Raw genomic sequence first — 19,835 nt, 5'->3', positions numbered from 1 at the left:
AACCACAGATTTCTCAGGAGTAAAAGAAATACCCTGTAGAGTCCACAGGTGAATAGGGCCAACTTCCTTAACAGTGAGCAACAGGGAGTGTGCTGCCAAGTCACTGTCTTCACTTCTGACTCTGAGTTTACATGCTTTCCAAATGGCACAAGCCTCATGACAATCCAATGAATCAACAGATGCTTGAGGAATATTAATAAACAATCTTTTATTTACTATCACTACAAAGAACTTCAGCAAGAAGGGAAATAAGTTTAGGAAATAAGTTGAGTAAACATTTTTAGCATAACAATCTGTGACCAGATATTAAGACAGAAATATCAAGCTTGTGAACACCATTGCTTTCTATCAAATAGACTGCACTCAAAATAAGATAATGGAAATACATGATCTTAAAGCATTTCCACAGGAAATGTTCATATTTTACGACATTCTAAATCTTTTAGCAATTATATATAATACATTAACTAAAACACAGGTATTCCTTATTGCACACTTCAAAGTTGGAAGGCTACATTAGCTTAAGAGGTGATCATTATTTAAAAGGGGAATGATAGTTTAGAATTTTTTGGCTCAAAAATGCACACACTGCCAAGGCACCTTAGTTATAAAAATAAACCCTTAAGACTTTTGGATTTCGAAGCCAATAATCCCTTTATGCAATGAAGAGTGCACAGTCCACATTCTGACTAAGTGTCAGAGGTCATGGTTACAGGCTGTTTTAAAGCCTGCGAACAGTCCTGGCTACTGCTCTGAGAGGCAGATGAAGGCTCATCTCTAGAGCCTGAAGCTGTTAAGTCTCTTGTAGCAGGTGATGGTGAGTAGTCTTGGGGACCATGGTTTGGGGGTGGTATTCGGGTTCCAGTAATGAAGTACTCTCTCGGACCAAATGAACCTAAAGGTCTAAGTGGTGCGGGTCCTGGTAAAAATTCCCGAGGGTCAAGAGGTAGATCCCGTTTTCCAGGTGGAACGCCTGGTGCATATTCTCTTAAGCATAGTGGTGGACACACACCAGGACCTGGAAAAAAAAAGGAAGCTATGTAAATACCCACAAATGTATAAATGAGGATGATTTCAAGTATGTTAATATAGTTTCTCATCATTTCTCCCAAGCCTAGAACATCAAGTGGTGACATCCTGCCTTGACAGGAGAGGCAGACTGAGCTTGAACAAATTTAGCTTACAGCCTATGGCCAACCAGCCATGAAGCAACATAGGAAGGATTTAAGCATGGCTCTACTTAGCTCCAGGCTTGTTATTTTTGTATCCCCACCATATAATGGCAGAATTATTTCTATCTCAAAAGACCTCCATTTTTATTTGGAAGTACTATATACCATGACAAGAGGATAGATTATGAAATAAGAACTTCATTGATTCAAAGAAATTTTGATAAAAGGAAATGCCACTGTCTACTACTGTATCAATTAAAAATTCATGGTGTATTTCAGCATGGACCTTATACATGCCATCAGAATCAAGGTGCATGCCCTCCTGGAAAAGGCCTTCCACAGCCACCTAATTCAATTCAGCAACATTTATTAGGTCAGTGTTAAATCCTCCTTAACACTTCTCTCTGAATTTTCTAAAGGTAAGGAGGGTTTGACTTTTCCTTTTCTATATTCTGTAACCTATTGCTTATGCTTCTATCATGGGTGGTTACGACTTTATGTTGTAGGCTGTACATATCTGTGACTTGTCCGTCTCATCCACCTTTCCATCCATTGCACTACATAGCCACTGATTTCCAACAAACATCTGCACAAATAATTTTTCTGGCTTTTCCTGTATATACCCACTTTCCTTGTCTATGAGAGAGAGCTACTGCCTATCTCGGTATAAGATTATGTAGTGCCTGCCCCATGTGCCCCAAGAAACTGGAGGAAAAGCTAAAATGTACTAAGCCACCTTTATTCCTGCACTGTAAAGCCCAGAGATAGCAACTGGTTTAGCAAGGAATAGAAAGAAAAGATGAATATGATTTACAGGTCAATCAGTAGTGTTCAGATCATCATACCAAATGGTGGAGGTCCAAAAGGCCCACCAAGCTGAAGTGGCCAAGGAAGTGGCCCAGGAAGTGGCCGAGGTGGCGGTCCATATCGAACAGGTGGTGGTAGGGGCCCTCCCACAGGGGAGCCCATGAGAGAGACCCCTGGGAAACGAGGGGGCCCTTTGGTAGCCATATTAACCTGAGATTTAAGATTTGAAAGCAGTTAGTTTTAAAATTCCTGTATATTAAGACAAAGTACCAACCAGGTAAACGCCAAAACCCAGGACAGGCACCTGTCCAGAGAGCACCATCAGTGCAACAGAACTCTACCACTCCCACACGTTCCCATCGACAGCTGACAGAGGTTAGAAGGATGCCGCAAGAGCGAGCAGTGTGTGTTACTGATTATATCTGCCCGGGAAAGGGAAAGGCAAGAAGACTGGCAGAAGGTATTAACACTTGACTTCTGACCAGTATGTCATGCTCTATACACTACAGATTTCAAAGGGAGCCCCTCCCCAACCACAGCTCTTTCATCACAATAGCTCAAGACTTGCGTATTAAGAAGGTACAGAAAATAATGAAAACTCCATTCTCTATGCATGTAATAATAGCTATTATTCAGAGTATCTTCGGCAAGCCTTTCATATATCACTCAAATTCCCAGAACTTTAAGTAGTGTCTTATTTTAACTAAGAGGGAACTGAGGCAAATTTGCTGAAGGTCTCAGTGCATGTAAAAGGCCTGGCTTGAACTCAATCCCAGGTTTGCCTCTAAGCTATGCTCCTCCCACCTCTACTCCTCTCTATCAAAGGGTCTCTACTCTCTTTAAAGTCTTCAACTGAGAAGGGGTTTGGGGTCTTATCTAAGGTGCCCTTAGATAAAAACATTTCTCAAAAAATGTATATTCCTGGTATAGACATACAAGAACTCGCAAGTATTTTCCAACACGATACTACATACACAAATTAGAAAGACAGTGCTTTAGTATTTACTTTCATTAATGGCACACTGTATGAGATAATGACTATTTCCTATGAGAAGTGGGTTGGAAACTAAGCAATTAAATTTTTATTTTAATACAGAGCAGCAGAAGACCTACCAGACATAATAGCTACACAAGTTACTAAAGAATGCACTCATGTGAACAAATGAGTCTATTGCTTGGGACTGGCTCAACAGGTCATTTCACATGATCATTATTCACTGAAACACTGTTTCACTTCCAGAAAATCTGTTACCCATCTAATTTAAATCACTCAAAATCAGGTTTGCCTCCTACTGTACAAATGGAGGAACACCTAAACAGCATACTCCCAAGGATAATAATGATGAATTATGTAATGTATAATGAATTTACTTTGCCTTAGAACATTCAACACAAAGTACAATGTGAAGTTGGAGTGATGACTTTTCACATTCTGAAGTTAATGATGGTTACACACACTTCAGCAACACTCCCAAGTTAAGGAGAAAAGTATGCTCAGTACTACATGCAGTTTAAGGCAAACAAGGTCAATGTCATGCTCCTCATATCCTTCCCAGAAATACACAGAACCCTGTTCAGTCCTCAACCTCTAAGTACTTACTGCTATTGGATGCTTAGCCAAAGAAGTAACAGTGGGAACTGAGGGGGCCTCGGGTTCACGGGGAATGGTTTGCTTTTCAAAAAACAAATGCGGTAGCACAAATAGAACACAAACAGGGATGATGTAAAGAGCAAGTGCTGTAGGAAAGCTAATGTTCCTGCACGACCTCATGATTCACAATGCCTGCAGAATTTACCTTGCCCTCACCCATCACCTTGGCTGGAGAAGAGCTCCTAGAGCTGCTGTTCACGGGAGTTGGACCACGTTCAGTGTCTGTTTGAAGTCAGAGAATGAATTTAGAATCATTCCAACGTGAAAAGAATAAATATTCTGCATCCACAATCCTAGAGTCTTTGAAATGACTTGGCCCCTTACCAGAGGCAAAGAGTTTCCCAGATGCTTCAGAAGACCATCGAGGATGAGGAAAAGGTCCATCCATTGACCCTTGGGAAAGAAAGAACAGAGCCCTTGCATGTATTTTGCACAAGAAAGAAACCAATTGTGGGCAGGTCAGGGTTCAGCAATAACTAGAAAGCAACATTAAAGACTGGTTGCCCAATATATAAGTCACAATTTATGCAGAGACTTAAGTAAGTAAAAAAAGAAATACCTTGGATTGAAAGACCAGTAGGAAGCCCTGCACATTAAAAGTACTGGCCCTGAACTTCAAGCGATAGACTTGAAGTATGTAGGCTGGCTTTTCTTCACTCTGTATAACCTGACTTCCAATCTTACCAATACTATAGACATATTTAAAATTGGAAATAAGACTCAGTATTTCACATTATTATAATGACAATGGAAATATAATGCTGCATAGAGTTTTAAGGCTACTTTTAGAATATTTGAAAAAGGAACACCATAGAGAGTTAATTTAAAGATAAAGGCTTACACTTCACAGTGTAAAATTGTAAAGGAAAAATAATAATACAGGGACCTCCAGGAATAAAAAGTTTTCTATTCTACAGCAGATTTTACAGCACACTATTTATCCAATAAGACAAAATAAGGAATCTTCTCTATATGTACAGGCCCACATTCTATGTTTTCAATAGAACACTCAAAAGGGGGGAAAAAAACCCTTGAAACAGTTTATTGCAAAGCAACATGTGAATGCTCACCAAATTCACTTCTACCCATATCTCTTCCATTCAGAGTAGCAGAGACAGGTCTCCCAGCTGGCTCTGCTGTCAGTGGAGGGGAACGTTCTCCAGCACTCACAGGGGATGGGCCAAAAGACCCATTCTTGCTCAGTGGACCTAAGGACAACAATGCCTTGTTCCCACTTAAAAGTAGACTTTACACGGTCCGCCCTTTAGCAAGTCATTCAGATTATTTCATAACCATTACACACAGAAATAAAAAGTAATTTACATACATTCTGCACCAAGAAATAGTCTACATCCCTTTACAAAGTGCTCCCTACCTCTCCGGGGAGGGTGTTGTGTCTTTGCTCTTCCCGCCATTGGTTTTAGAATCACAGGTTCATCTTGCCGCATTGCCATCTTTTGGGTCATTTCCAATAATCTTGAATATTGAGAAAGAATGGACTTAAATGTGAAACAGTAATCTACTCCTTCTTAGATACCATCTAGCATAGTCTTAAAACACTATAAAACATACAGGAAGGTATCAAAATCACATACTTGTGTCTCAAATTAGCAGCTTCCCTTCTCTCTTCAGCTATAGCTCTTTCTGCAGCACGAGCTTTGAGCTATTAGAGAAAGAAATATTCAAATTCGGTTGTGTAGGCTATACACAAAATAAGAAAAGGGGGGAAAAAGTCTTACCCAGTTATCATGAGCTTTCTTCTCATGAGTGGCAATCTGAAAAAGACAACACATTAAAAAAAATGTTTAGGGACTCATTATACTAGCCTATAATGGTCTGTATTAGATATCAAAAAATTCTGCAACTACACAACAGTATTAATCACTACCTGATTCTTAAATGAGCGCTCTGCTTCCTGAATTTCTTCCTCCTTTTCTTCAATTCTCCGCCTAAAAATTATACTTGGTTTTATTAGTCAAAACAATTGAATAAAGTCTGAAACAATCTGATCATGTTCCCTTTACTCTGTCAGCTATACTTTAAAGACTTCATCATACATAAAAAACACACTTTATCTAGTTATACCAATCATGTGAGATCAAAATTAATATTACACTCAGGTGCAATGGCACACACCTGTAATCCCAGTGACTTGGGAGACTGAGGTAGGAGGAACACAAGTTTGAGGCCAGCCTCAGCAATTTAGTGAGAATCTATGCAACTTAGACCCTGTCTCAAAGTAAAGAAAGGTCTGGGGATATAGCTCAGTGGTAAAGCATCCCTGGGTCCAATCCCCAGGATCAATCAATCAATCAATAAACCTAATACTATCTAATTGCTTTCTACCTTAACTGCGAGAGATTCTGAATTGATAAATTATAATTTCCTTAACTGTCCATCAATGGGCTCTCAAATAATTTTGCTTTGCTAGGCATATCTTCTTCCTTAAAACTTTTCTTTTTTAAAATTATATCCATAGAAGATTTCACAGCTCTATCAAATGGCACATTAATGGTTTTAAAACATCGCATAGAAAACTGCTTTCTTAAAGAATTACTCCAACATACAAAACCCTCAGAACTGTTTGCATGAACCAAGTTCCCTTATGGTCTTGCCAGCATTTCGGTATAAGTCAATTTTTGTTAACATTTTTCATTTGTTCAATTGAAATTTAATTTTCTTCTGTGTGAACTGAATATATTCATATCCTCTCATTACTTATACTTCTGTGCTCTTTTCTTCTACATCATGTCAAATCAGATTCAAAAGAAAGCTAACACTAAAGAGTTCATTAGACATTGAACTCACTTGTAAGTTTTAACTTCCTGTGCAGCCAAAACTGCCTTTTCATCTGCAGCTGACAGCCGCTGTGCTCTTTCTTGTCTCTCATACTCTTGTCGACTCAGTTTCCTAAAAATAAAACCAGTTTTCAAGTCAAACTTTCTCTTTTCCCCTAGCAGTGTGTATGACTTCTCTATTCAAATGTCACTTCCCACCCTTCTCTAAAATGCTTAGGATTATCAAATAGGAAGGAATTCAAACCTGCAATTTAGGAAATCAAAACTGGCAAATCACTTACATTTTCTAACTTCTGCTCTTAATTCTCTAATTACCAGTAAATAAAACAAATGTAAAAACAATATGTGCCCAAGGGCAAGTCTCCTAGGCTCAAGATGATGAAAACTCACTTTACTTCTAAGAGGAAAGTCAGGACTGATCAACCTAACACAGACATATCAGGATAAAGCAGGGGAGAATTCTTTGTCATTTCTGCCATGACTAAGTACATCTTTCTCATGCAGAAATTTGTTTCCCAATCCAAAACTGGTACCAAGATAGAGTCGGCCAGAGAGAAAGCTTTTCTGAACATGTCTTCTAACCATACAATTCACCACAGAACATTTTCACACTTTAGACACCAATTTCAAAAGAATTGTGATTAAGCAAAAAGGCAAATCTGAGTTGTGACAATGTCTACCAACCACAAAAAGAATCCACACTGACCCATGATCAGGATATTATCTACTGACAACAAGTTTTAACTTTGGTCATGAAAATCAAGACATTCATCTACTATAACAAAGGTAGACACATTTAACGGTTTAAAAAATACTTCCTGCTATCCTTGCACTGCTTTAGCCATAGTTCCAATTCAAAAGATAAGTAACTTGAAACTTAATTTTCCATGAATCAGAAGGAAAATTAGAAGAATTATAGTAACCAAATAGAAAATGGGGTTATGTAGTCTTATATATTCTTCAGCAAATATTTTGAGTGTCTGTAATATACTAGTTACCTTGTAAAAGGCTAAAGAAGAAAGGAGCTCACTGTTTAAGGTATAAATGATGACTCGGCTGGGATTGTGGCTCAGTGCTAAAGCGCTTGCCTAGCATGTATGAGGTACTGGACTCGATTGTCAGCACCACATACAGAGAAATGAATAAAATAAAGTTCCGTCAACATTTTAAAGGGAAACAAATATAAATGATGACTAAAGGAATATAATACCTTCCCCCTGACTCTGCCTTAAGAAGGAATGTGGAAAAAACTGAGTCTTGAGGAAGAGGAGAGAGAATTTTGTTTCCAATGATCAATGAACTAGCCTGAGAGCACTAAGAACAATCAAACCACCTTGAGAAGAATACACAGAATGTGTTTGAAGGGATCAGAGTTGATAAGGCAGGGAAGATATGTGTATGTGGCCAAGATGCATTAGAAAAAGGAATCTCAGACACACAATTAAGGCTGGCATTAAGGAATCACTGTGACTTTACATAGTCCGGGAAGTAAAGTCAAGATTATGAATTTCATCAAAGGAATAGAAACTCCAAAACTAAGAAATAGTTGCATGTGGTGGCCTACCTATAATCCCAAATACTCGGGAGGCAGAGGCAGAAAGATCAGATTGAAGATAGCTTGGAAAACACACTGAAACCCTGTCCCTTATTACCAGAGCAAGGAAGCGGGGATATAGCCAATGGTAGAGCACACGCTCAGTGTTCTGGTTTGAGCTTGTGGTACCCACAAAAAAAACAAAAAAAAAGAAAAAGGCTAGGGGTTGTGGTTCAGTGCTACAGTGCTTGCCTCACACATGTGGGACACTGGGTTCCATCCTCAACACCACATGAAATAAATAAACAAAATCAAGGTATTGTGTCCATCTACAACTACAACAGTAGTTTTTTAAAAACCTGAAATATAGTAACTGAAATTAATAACTCATTAATGAATGATTTTAGGAGCAGACTTGAGAAGTAAAGTAAATCTTAGCACTTTTAACTAGGTCAGAAGTAAATATCCAGAAAGAAGCAAATTCAGAAAGTATGAGGCAGGGGAAATCAAATTCTAACATCTTTTACTGAAATTAGAAGAGAGAATGAGGTAAAATTAACATTTAGAAAAAAGACCCCAAAATTCAAGAGATGGTTAGTGGCCCTGAGTCACATAAATACAAGAGGTAAGGGGGTGTGGGGAGGACTACACCTAGGCACTCCCTGATACAACTGTTAAAAAGCCAGAGAGAAATGACTACAAGAACTAGTGCAGGGGTGAGACATTTGACAAAGGAAACAACAATGATAATGGACTCCCCAAAAAGAAAAATTTTAAAACACAAGACAATTAATTGGCTATCTTGAAAGTGCTAAACTAAGAAACAGTCAAAATTCAGCAACCAGAAGAAAGATCCTTTAAAAATAGAAACTGGTTTCAACTCTAAGCAGGAAGCTTAGAATGTCCACCTACTATAATACAGATTATAAAAGTAGCAATATTTAATGGATAAAAATGCTATTCTCTGTTTATCCTTATACTACACTCTGATACACTCATCAAACCTATCACTAAAGGACAATTTCAAACAGAAAGAAAGTAATTTCAAAGGAGAGACCAACAATGTAGAATGAAGAACTACAGAAACTGTAAATAGGTGTATAAATTGAATGAATGCTGAATGAATGTCTTGTGGAGTTTGCAGTATATGAAGTACTCACATCCATTACCACGACAGTATCTAATCTAATCCAGGAGCTACTTAAGCACAGAAATAAATAAATCTTTTAATCTATGTCGGGTTTCTATGAAGTTCAGGATATACAGCATGGCCTTTAAATTACAAGAAGATGAATATAACAATCTGTGATTACACCAAGCTTACACAGGGGATGAGGAAAACAATTAAAAATATTTAAACTATTCAAAAGATACAAGAAAGAAAAAACAGGTCATGAATAGAAAGCTAATTCTTCAAAACTTCAGGCACATATTGACACAGATGGACTAGTATTTTAGAAAGTTCACTCAAGCGGTTGTAGAGAAAATTAATCACAATTTGAAAGAAGTTATAAAAAGATGCAGGATGAAGACAGGAGATTAGTTAGGTAGTAACAGAAAAGATGACCCAGGCATGAGCTAACAGTGCCTGGGGATGAGTAACAGAGTACAAACCACAGAGCGGGACTGAATGGATTTTGCAGGAATTGAAGAAAAGACTGCTACATTTGACTGCATCACAAAGAAAATCAACTGCCATTTAGGTCATTCAGATTACTAGTAGGGGCAGAGAAAAAGATGTTCTTTAAAGAAAAACAAGTGATGAAACAAGAAATGTTTCTCTGAAGCCGGCCAAGCATTTAGAAGAAAATTTTGAGATTCTAAACAGGTTGCTTGGAAAGAAAGAATTAGAAAAGTTAAGGGTAAAGTTTCAATGTTTAATGGCATTAGGCAGTAGAAGTCAAAAATACCTAAAAAGAGTTAGGTCTGTAAGGTCTGTCTTTGCTTCACAAGACAAAGACTGCTATATATATGACGAAGAATAAAATATAGTAGCAAATACAAATTCTGACACAAACAACTCAAATATTTTTGTGGATAAAAACTTCAAATGAACTGCCAAATGATATCTTTCCAAAGAAAACTAGCTCAGTGACATGTATATTTCAGAAGATTAATATATAAATAAATACTAAAAACGAGCACTTCTGTAATCAGAACTGCTAAGGTCCTTGTCACAGTTCAATTGTTCAGTGTGAACAGCTGAGATATTCCAGTCCAAAACGTACTTCAATAATACCTTCAATAAGTAAATTTTATTCCTTTTAGAAGTTTTCATTCTGAAAAATGCCATCCAAATCACTCAGGATGTTAAAGGTCAACAGTTAGAGATATAAGTTCAAAACATATTAGAATTACATGACTGATCACAATGAAAGAAAACTGAAATAATGGTGGGATCGCAGGAAGAATCTGGATCTTCAAAAGAGAGGTATTTCCACCTCAGTAATGTTAGTACCAGTTAGCCACTTCCACTTCATATGAATCTGACAATCGGTTAGATGGAAAAAAGAATGCGAAGTAACGGCACACAAACCACAAAGGGAAAAAAAACAAATCTCTATTAATTGCAACTGGAAGAAACTGTAAATATTCTTTCAAAAAGATAAAATCATCTGTGTGAGGTCACAGAGTGATAGCAATAACAAACAATGAAAACCTTACCTGTGCAGAGTCATCTCCTCCTGCTGGTACAGTTCATTTAAAATGTCCACTTTCTGACTCAGAGTTTTGCACTCATCTTGCAGCTCAGCTTTAGCAGATTGGAGTGAATTGCGGTCATCTTCTAATTTCTTTATTTGGTCTGTTAAAAGATAAAACAACTGATCTCTATATGTGTACGAGGACTTGAGAACTTGTTTGAGGGTCAGTGCTGAGAAAAATGAGAAGCAAGAGAGTAAAAAGCCATTCTTTATCTTTGCATACGAGTTTGAGACTTCCCAGCATATAGCAATTTCATCTCCAGAAGAACCCACCTTCTAGGTTACACTTTGCAGACATCGAGGCTCTCAGCTTCAGTTGTAAAAGTTTTAGATCCTCTTCAACTACTGATGTTGCAGTTTGTGTCTAAAAATTAGAGAAGACAGACATACTCTTAATAGTGAGGCACAGGAAGCATTCACAGGCACTATGGGACTCTCACAAAGAACTATACCCGAGAGACATCCATCAGCTGCTTAATTCGAATTTTCACCTTCGCACTCTGGTCACCTGAAAAACAAAAGATGTTAACTGCTTTTCATTTCCTTGCTTTTTAACTCTATATTCTCCCAACATCCCCAAACTCAACAATGACCACGTTCAAACACTGAAAGGAAAAAATCAATTGAACAATGAAACTGAGTAAATTCATTGACTCAAGAGAACTGCAAGCTTAGATTTAAGAAAAAAAAATGAATTCCTAGTTTGTGCAATAAAAATGTGATCTGTGCTACTCTTGTAAGATAAAAGCCTTTCTTCTCGCACACATCTGTCTCCACCTGCACAAGTAAGTGTCTTATTTAGAAAGATTCAATCCTCTAGTTTATCCTTGAATCTACCAACAGGTGTGGTGTAAAACACTCTATGCAAGCTATATCCAACTTGGGAGAGAACATCTGGAAATATTTTCCACATCAGTAAACACTGCTACCCCTCCCTCTAGCTTCCTTATAGCCTCTAGCCTCTGTTCTCACAGCCTTAGTTTAAGGCTCCAACCACCTCACTACTCTTAAAACTGCCATGGGCCTTAAAACCACAGAGCCATAGAGATGATGAGTATCAAAATCAAATATCACCTGCATAAAGTTGAGAAACAAGTGTCTCTTACTGTACAATGTTCACTACTCAGAGGTTGAAGACATGACTGTTGCTCTGCACTGTACTTACCTAGTTCTCAATGGGAACTTCACATGCCTATTCTTCACATGCCTATTGCTACACTACACCCCAGCAACCCACCTCTGCCAATGCAACAGACGTTTCTACAGATCCAGGGAGATGCACCTACACTTCTGCACAGAGCTTAAGAAGAAAGTCAGTCAGCTGAGAAGTGGCATCTGTCTACTTAAAGACACGAAAGCAAACAAGAATTCAAACTCCCTGAGACCAATCTTACCTCCTACTTCTCCATTGGCTAGTTCATCTGACTCACCTCCTCCTTCATTTTGACCCTCACATTCCGATTCAAGCTCTATCCGATTCAGCTGTGTAATATAATTAGTCAAAGCCTAGAAAAGAAGTAAAAGGTTGGAAGAGTCTCTCAATTTTAATTCGGAAGCTTTGAGGAAAATTCCCAACACCAAGCATGTATTTGCAGAATAAACTTACATTAATATAATCATCTTTCTGAGTAAGAGCTACTTCTATATCTCTCTGGGACTTCTCAAATGATTTTATTTGCTCACTGAGCTCAGCATGTGATTTACTCCAGTCTTGGATTTCCTGCTGCAACTGAAAAGTCAAAACACGTGAATTCCTATGGGTTAGGGTGGGGTTTTGCCCTGGAGACATCAGGACCACAAGATTTAGACAGGGAAATAGAAAGCCATACCTCCTTGGTAGCCTGTCACTAAGAGTTGAGACCTCAGTTAAGGAAGAGGGAAGAGTGGCCCCAACCCTCAGAGCTGCAGTAAGAACGTCAGAGCTGTCAAGGAAGTTGACCCTGTTGATTGCAATCCCCAGAAAATTGCTGCCAATTCAAATCACTTCCTTCCAGTAGGAATGGATGGGCATATGTGACTGGCTCCTGAATTCAGACTCCTTATCATATAACCTTCCCTTGGCCCGTGAAGAAGTAACTACTCAAAAAAGGGTTATAAAATACTTAATTTTCTGCATGAAGAAGTTTCTTTGAGGCTATCAAGTTAATAACTGATTGATGTTTGATAAGAAAAGACCAACACTCTAAGGACTGAAATAAGCTGTACAGAATAGAAAATTCCAAACACATGGAGAACGCATATATGCGCTCCATTTGGGGAGAAAGGTTTAAATTTGCACATCTAAGAAAAGGTCTTGCATGAATAATTCCTTACCTTAGAAACAAATCCAAGATACAAGGTAATAATATTCACTTCCCTAGATTACATTATGTATGACATCAATTTTTCTTTACCTGCTCTTTCTTCTTCTTAAGCCTAGCATTTTCTTCCTGAACCCGATGGCATTCACACTTCACCTTGTATTCACTAAGCTTAGCTTCATGAAGAGCAATTTGAACCTAATGCAAAACACCACAGTCAGTGAATTGATTCCACAGAAAAAAACAAAGTTACACTTTCCCAAACCAGACATCATGTACTTCTCATTTTTTGCACATTTTAGCACACCTTAAATTTTTGGTCTTCAACCAAACTAATATGTTGTATTAATATCCTGTAGCAGGTGTTGGCAAGTTTACCTGTGAAAATTCTGAAGCATTCATTGAAATAACAGCCTTTAACTTCTCTACAGAGTTCTTCTTTTCTATTATCTGCCCGGTGAAAATAGAACACAAAATTTGCATGAGGATTTCAGTAGAAATACTGATAGAAATATACATATATGCTAAAAAAGATAAACAAGACAAAATGTATTTCAGCCCACCCCCTTACATTTCAGGTAACCAGACTAAAAGGTCAAAGTACAGAAAATGAAAATGAAACAAGGAAATAAAATTTTTAAACATACAAAAAATTAGTTACTCTTTTAAGTACACCAGTTCAAATTAGTAATTTTTTTCTAGTGATGGAGAAAAAAGATTTCCCAAGATCATGTTAAAGCTCTCTTGCCTGAAGTAAAAATGATAGAATCTAAGGGAGAATAGACAGATCTCACATACAGAAGAATTCCAAAAAACTATAAAGACATTTGCTCCTCAAGGAAGTGGAACAGAACTCTTCACTCTTTGCAGTGCCTGGGATTGAATCCTGGGCCTTCTGCATGCTAGGCAAGTGTTCTACCATCAGCTGTATCCTTAGCCCTTAACTCTTCACACTTTCACTATGGACTGTACATAGTAACTTCCAAAGAATAGGCAAGGGATTGGAAGAATCCCAGTGGAGAAATCTGGTGAACACTACCTCAGCTAGGTGATCAAGCTTACCTGGGGGTGGGATATTTCAGAACACTCTCGACTATCTTTGCAACTTTTATATAATTATAGAACTATTCTAAAGTAAAAAGTTTTTAAAAATAGGATGCTGTAAAACAAAACAATATACAAACACTCTTCGATGAGGCAATAGTTCCTGCATGTTTCAGAGGGCAGAGCAAAGCAATATGAAAATTATCCAGGATTGAGGACACAAATATAAAAATAATTTCTTGGCTCAGTACTGAAAAGTTCCACAAAATGGGCAGAAGCAGGTTCAACTTCCCTGACTTCTAATCTGACTTTACTTAACACCACGGGGAAGTCCAACTTAACCCATTTTACAAAATACTTCAAAAGCCAAATTACACTAACACTTAGCCACCAAAACTCTTACCAAGTCCTCATTGTTGACATTCTGTTCTCTCTCAGATTCTAACACAACATGAAGACTTTTAGCTCTGTCCTCAAGAATCTCATTAGTTTCTTCAAGTAGCTTGATTTTATCCTAGGAAAACAGATGTCAAGATTAATAGTTACTCATTACATTGACTTTTGACTTTAGAATGTAACTCCCATAAAACAAGGGATTTGTACCTTATATTTCATTCCTGCGTCGGAGAGCACCATATTTTGTTGTTTGGTTTCTTGGACATGTTTCTTTGATTCCTTGATCTATGTAAAATAAAGTATTCACAATTGAAAGATACATGTTATAGTCTTACTAAAACTTACTTCCAGGTAAGTGACCCCTTCCAGAAGGAAACAAACATTTAAAAATGATTTAAAAATATCTCAACTATAAAACAGGTGGAAATGATTCAAGCTGGAATCAAGGGGGTAATAAACTAGAAAAATAATTCTACCTTCTCTTCAAAAGTTGACACTTTTTGCACTAGTTCTTCATTTTCTTTCTTCATGTTCTTTAACTTTTCAGAAATTTGCTGTTCAGTAACTAAAAGGGGGGCGGTCCAGATTATTACAATCACTAAACGAAATTCAGTTAAATCGACCAAAAGCAAAGACATGTTATCTGGCATTATGAGGAAATACTTCTTTGCATAACTATTATGCCCTTAAAAAGCAATCTATAATTAATAGCAATAAGGGTGTGAAACACTATTAAAATTTAAGGAAAATTTAAGAACGATGATATTTCAATTGAAGCTCATTTCAAAGATGGGAAATACAGTAAAATGTAGTTTGATATTCCTCACTTCTTTTTTTTTTCGCTTCTTCTTCCCCTCACTTCTTAAAACACTTTCTTTTCAGAAAATGGAATCATTTCAAATTTATATACATTTTTGGCAAAGAAAAACAAAATGAAAGCATACTGACTCACATTACCATTCTTTATCTACTCGAATCAATGCTTGAATGTATGATTAAATCATTAGCACAAAATACTGTTCAAATGTACTACATCTGCATTACATCAATATTCAAAGTGAATATGACCCAATTTAGAACTAATCATCTTCTTCCCACAATTTGTTCTTCCTCATCTGCTATCTCAGTTGGTACCATCAACATCTACTCTATTATCCAAGTTAGCAACCTAGGAATAGTAAAATTTTTAGGAGTTAAAAAAATAAGACACATCAACAATTACTATCTACTTCTAACATGTATAAAACACACATCAAACACAAATACAAAGGGTTACTAAAAGTTACAGAAGAAGGCTAAAAATTTACCTTGATATACTGTTTCTTTGACCTAAAAGAGAGAGAAATAAAGATTAAATTTGGTGTCATGCATCTGCTTAAAAGAAACAGAATCAAAACCAAATGAGATTATAATAACTGTCTGGTTCTCGATTAAAAAATAAGTAAAGGAGAATAAGCATTTCATTAGCCTCTGTCATATAGAAATACTAAGGTATGTATCCTATGCTGCAGTGAATATATATCTATTCCAATCTTAACGACTTGAGAACTTACCTTTAATAATAGAAATGGCTACTATTTTCAGAAAAGTACACTAATGCTTCACTTACTCAAAATTGTTTATTTGATAATTCTAAACAGCCAGGATAAAGTCTAGGAACAATGACTGTTCAAAGAACTCTGAGGAAACAAAATTAAAGATATGCCACTTGTTTATTTTCTTAGATGTCGATGGACCTTTATTTTATTCATCTCTTTATATGTGGTGCTGAGAATCGAACCCAGTGCCTCGCACAGGCTAAGCAAGGGCTTCTATCACTGAGCCACAATCCCCCAACCAACACGTGCTGCTTTCACTCACCAAAAAACATCTTAGAACTCCAATTTCAATTTGGCTATTGGTTGAATTTAGAAATAATCTAAGAGGCTGCGTCACCTATTTCTGAAAACCACTAAAAATAGCGATAAGAATTCTTAAAAAAAAAAAAAAAAAAAAAGATTGCTAGAAGAAAATACACAAGCAACAAGAGAAATGACAGTTAACTTCTTCTGGAAAGAGCAAAACCTGAATCATTTCCCAAAGAGAGCAATGAAGTGTCACATAATAAAACCTAAGCAATAATTCTTTTAAACTTCACTAAATTTCTTTGTAAATTAGCATATATTTTTCCTTGTCAATGTTATAAATGGTGATGGGATACTCAGATGTATCCACAGATCATCCATGGTATCTTGGTAATACTGTAGACCCTAAAATACCACTTAGAATGATCTTGTTATAGGAAAATACATTCAGAAAACTCCAACATAGAAAGAAATGGACATTTCTCTAATGTCATAGGCTTACTAATCAGAGATTATGCCTTCACCCAAAATGACAGCAGGGGAAAATGGGAAGTAGCAAAAAGCAGGCATCTAAGGCAGGGACCAAAACTCCAAAGTCAAATGCTGAGACTGAGGAACAGCAGCTAAGACCCAGATCCTACCTAACCTAGTGAAAATAGAAACAGGTGCCAGGGTTCTTGAAAGAACCAAGAGAGAAATAGAAAATGTTTTCATTTTTCCCTTTTCTCTTTACCTTTCTATCCTCCTTTTTCCTTTTAGCTGAGAACAAGTTCAATGAGATTAGAAAAGTCCTCAGAGGAATCCATGCAAAGGATTCTTCTTCTTAAGAAGGCATTTCTTTTTAAGTGCTTTTATACTCAATTGTACAAGGAGAGGAAACTTGTATTAACAATGGAATGTCCAAAATGATCAAGTAATCAGAAAAGGAATACTAAGATTTGGAAAGATTTGCGGACAATGTTTCTGGCCACTTTAACTGTTGAGTTTCCACTGATGGCTTTTCATGCAAAGTTCACTTACCTAAAATAATTTTCCTATGATTATGTTAAGTAAGTATCCAGCAGAATGACCTACAGTACAAACCTATGTATGTTTAAGCATATATACATGTATACATACGCATACATATATGCGTATGTATGTACACACATACATAGACAAATTTTGCTTAGGAAAAAAAAGACTAAGGAACAAAATATGTAATAATATGTCTCTGGACAACATATAATCTATACTTCCAAATAAAATGCTATTTTCTTAACATATGATTGAATGACAAAATCTGGGAAATGCATATATAAAACACCTGAAAAATTACCTCATCTGCTTTGCATCATTTTGCTATATTCCTCTGCAGGATTTTTTTTGTGTATGTGTTATATAACATACAGTTCATCAACATTTAAATCTTAGTTTCTGCTTTTTTCTATTTCACATTAAATTGTGAGCATTTTCTGAGCCTTAAAGCCTTTGAAATATATAAAGCTGCATACTATTCCATTATACGAACATATGAGAACTTAAAAAGACCCCTGTAATGGAATAAGTTGTGCTAAGTTTTCAATCTAATACACAGTTCCACTGAAAACCCTTACCGAAAATCATTAAAGCATAGTTAGTTATTTCTTTAGGATAGATTACTAGACATATTATGCCACATCAAAGGATATTTATATAACCTATCCCATCTTTTATCTCACTTGAAGACTTCTGATACATATGAAACTACTGGTCAGAATGGCTGTGAGAATTACCAGTTCTTCCCACTGTACCTACCTAATTCTTAATCTTTAGGTTTTGATACAAGCTTTCTCCTTGAGATTTTTCAGGTTATCTTGTTTTCTTAAGTCTTTACCAACACAAAGATTACACTAAATGATTTTATAAAGTGAGTGTGACTTCAACCACTAATTTGTGTTTAAGTTAGTAAACTGGAAAGGGGAGGGGCAGTGACTACAGAATACCCCATGCATTTATGTGCTAAGGTAGAAGGAAGTGAATTTACTCACAACAAGAATAGTTCTCCAGAAGAAAATGGCAAATGAAACAATTCCCAAGAAGACAGTGAGAAGTACAGGCTTCCACGGCAGTCCATAAACATCAGGCCCAGGCTGAACACCATTGAGCAATGTGGCAACTAGCTGAAATAGACAAGTCAGAAGCAATGAGAAACCTTATATTCATAACAAGACAGTCACAAAGAATCATCATGGCAGTTCCAAAACCACCACCATCATCTGAAAAGTACCTCCTCAAAATTCTCCAATAGCTTCTTCGAGAGATAGGATCCTGGCAGTATCATATTTCTTGTTTGCCAGCAGTGTTTAAATACTTTAAATTGTGCATCTATTTCCATTTGGAATAGGCCCTGCCGACATCATATTGTCTACCACTTGGCTAGAATCCCTCCGTATGATACTTCTGTCACAGACAACCCGGTCTTTATGAGTAAAAAAAATTACGAAAGACAAGAACTTAAGTATATGAGGAATCTAACTTCCTTCTATGAAAGTCCATGTCTAACTCTAAATGTGCGCTCAAAGCGAGCGTATCAAACACCAGCCTTCGCTCCTCTACTCCACACCGCCCTCCTCAAGTGTCCAGAGGACTCTCATTCTGGCCCCACCTCCCAACAGTCTCCAGAGGGACAAGACCTACTGTGACGTCAGCTGCATTTGGGAACCTAGCGAGGGGCTTGCCACCTCTCAGTACTGCGTGACAAAGTGCAATGAGGAGAGCGTCCAGTGCACTCACCGGCTCGCTTAGCAATACAGCTCACCGGGCCTGACACGCTCCATTTCCCCGTCGCAGTCAGTCAGTGCAGCCACTCCGCTCACCACTCAGCCACCCGCCGGCCACAGCGGGGTCCCTCCCTACGAGGGCTGCGTAGAGCACCGTCAGGGGTCCCAGAAGCTCGGAGTGCCCGGGAGAAGCGGCCACAGAAGGCACAGCGGCAGGTACTGAGTCCATTGTGCACGGACAGCTGAGCGGAGACCATGCTTCCCTGCTGAACTGCACAGGACTCAGACCTCTTCTGCCGTTTCCTACTTGTGAAGAATGCAGCACGGGGGGCGGGTACTGGGAACGACCCTCGCCTTCCCGCGCCGCTGGCGCTTCCCGCCCTACGCCGGGAAAACTCGTCATCAGCCGGTGCTGCCGGGCGGACCGCAGTACGCTGAGCTTGTGGCGGGGCGGGGAGGAGAGGGGAGGGGCGGGAGGCGCAGGGCGGGAGGGGAGGTCCCGGAGCCCAGGGGAGGGGAAGGGTGGGTGGAGGGGAGGGGAGCGGCGGGAGCGGGACGAACCAACTGCGGATTCGGGCGGGGGAGAGCGCCAGCAGAGCCCAACGGAAGAGTCCAAGTCGAGGAAAGAGGCTCATCTGTACCGGGAACTGGGAGAGGACACCCGATTTAGAGGGCCTCCTTCTGTTAGATTCAGCTAGGAATCTAACAGAAGGAGAAAAATGAGAATATCAGTCCTCCCGGGTCCTCCCAGAGCAGAACTCTTGTGCTGAGACACTAGGTACCTGCCCCAAAGGTCCAGACAGGAGGGGAGACACCTTCCCTGCTCACTCCATTCCTGTGCTGATT

At 38.2% G+C, this 19,835-nt stretch overlaps 1 protein-coding gene across 6 annotated transcripts; it reads right to left on the bottom strand.

The window, feature by feature from the left end:
• Window positions 1–188: 188 nt before the first annotated feature.
• Window positions 189–19,413, bottom strand: LOC124962101 (transport and Golgi organization protein 1 homolog). 6 transcript variants are annotated; one of them, XM_047521237.1, is made up of 24 exons: window positions 19,108–19,413; window positions 18,258–18,389; window positions 15,712–15,733; window positions 14,881–14,969; window positions 14,612–14,689; window positions 14,412–14,522; window positions 13,343–13,414; window positions 13,058–13,162; window positions 12,271–12,393; window positions 12,059–12,170; window positions 11,117–11,172; window positions 10,938–11,028; window positions 10,627–10,765; window positions 6,439–6,540; window positions 5,519–5,579; window positions 5,370–5,405; window positions 5,226–5,293; window positions 5,006–5,106; window positions 4,701–4,838; window positions 3,955–4,023; window positions 3,776–3,852; window positions 3,580–3,651; window positions 2,018–2,189; window positions 189–1,018 (listed from the first exon to the last, which is right to left on the bottom strand). In XM_047521237.1, exons 1-24 carry the CDS (start codon window positions 19,390–19,392, stop codon window positions 690–692), a joined length of 2,640 nt encoding a protein of 879 aa, XP_047377193.1. In that variant the 5' UTR covers window positions 19,393–19,413; the 3' UTR covers window positions 189–689. The 6 variants fall into 6 exon arrangements, with proteins under 6 accessions (XP_047377193.1, XP_047377188.1, XP_047377189.1 ...); XM_047521232.1 differs by lacking the exons at window positions 3,580–3,651; window positions 19,108–19,413 and adding an exon at window positions 18,497–18,851; XM_047521233.1 differs by lacking the exons at window positions 3,580–3,651; window positions 19,108–19,413 and adding an exon at window positions 18,497–18,849 and having other exon boundaries at window positions 12,095–12,170.
• Between the last annotated feature and the right edge of the window lie 422 nt (window positions 19,414–19,835).

This window comes from Sciurus carolinensis, chromosome 12, assembly GCF_902686445.1.
Source record: "Sciurus carolinensis chromosome 12, mSciCar1.2, whole genome shotgun sequence".
Taxonomy (NCBI): domain Eukaryota; kingdom Metazoa; phylum Chordata; class Mammalia; order Rodentia; family Sciuridae; genus Sciurus; species Sciurus carolinensis.
This window is presented reverse-complemented; position numbering and strand designations above follow the sequence as displayed.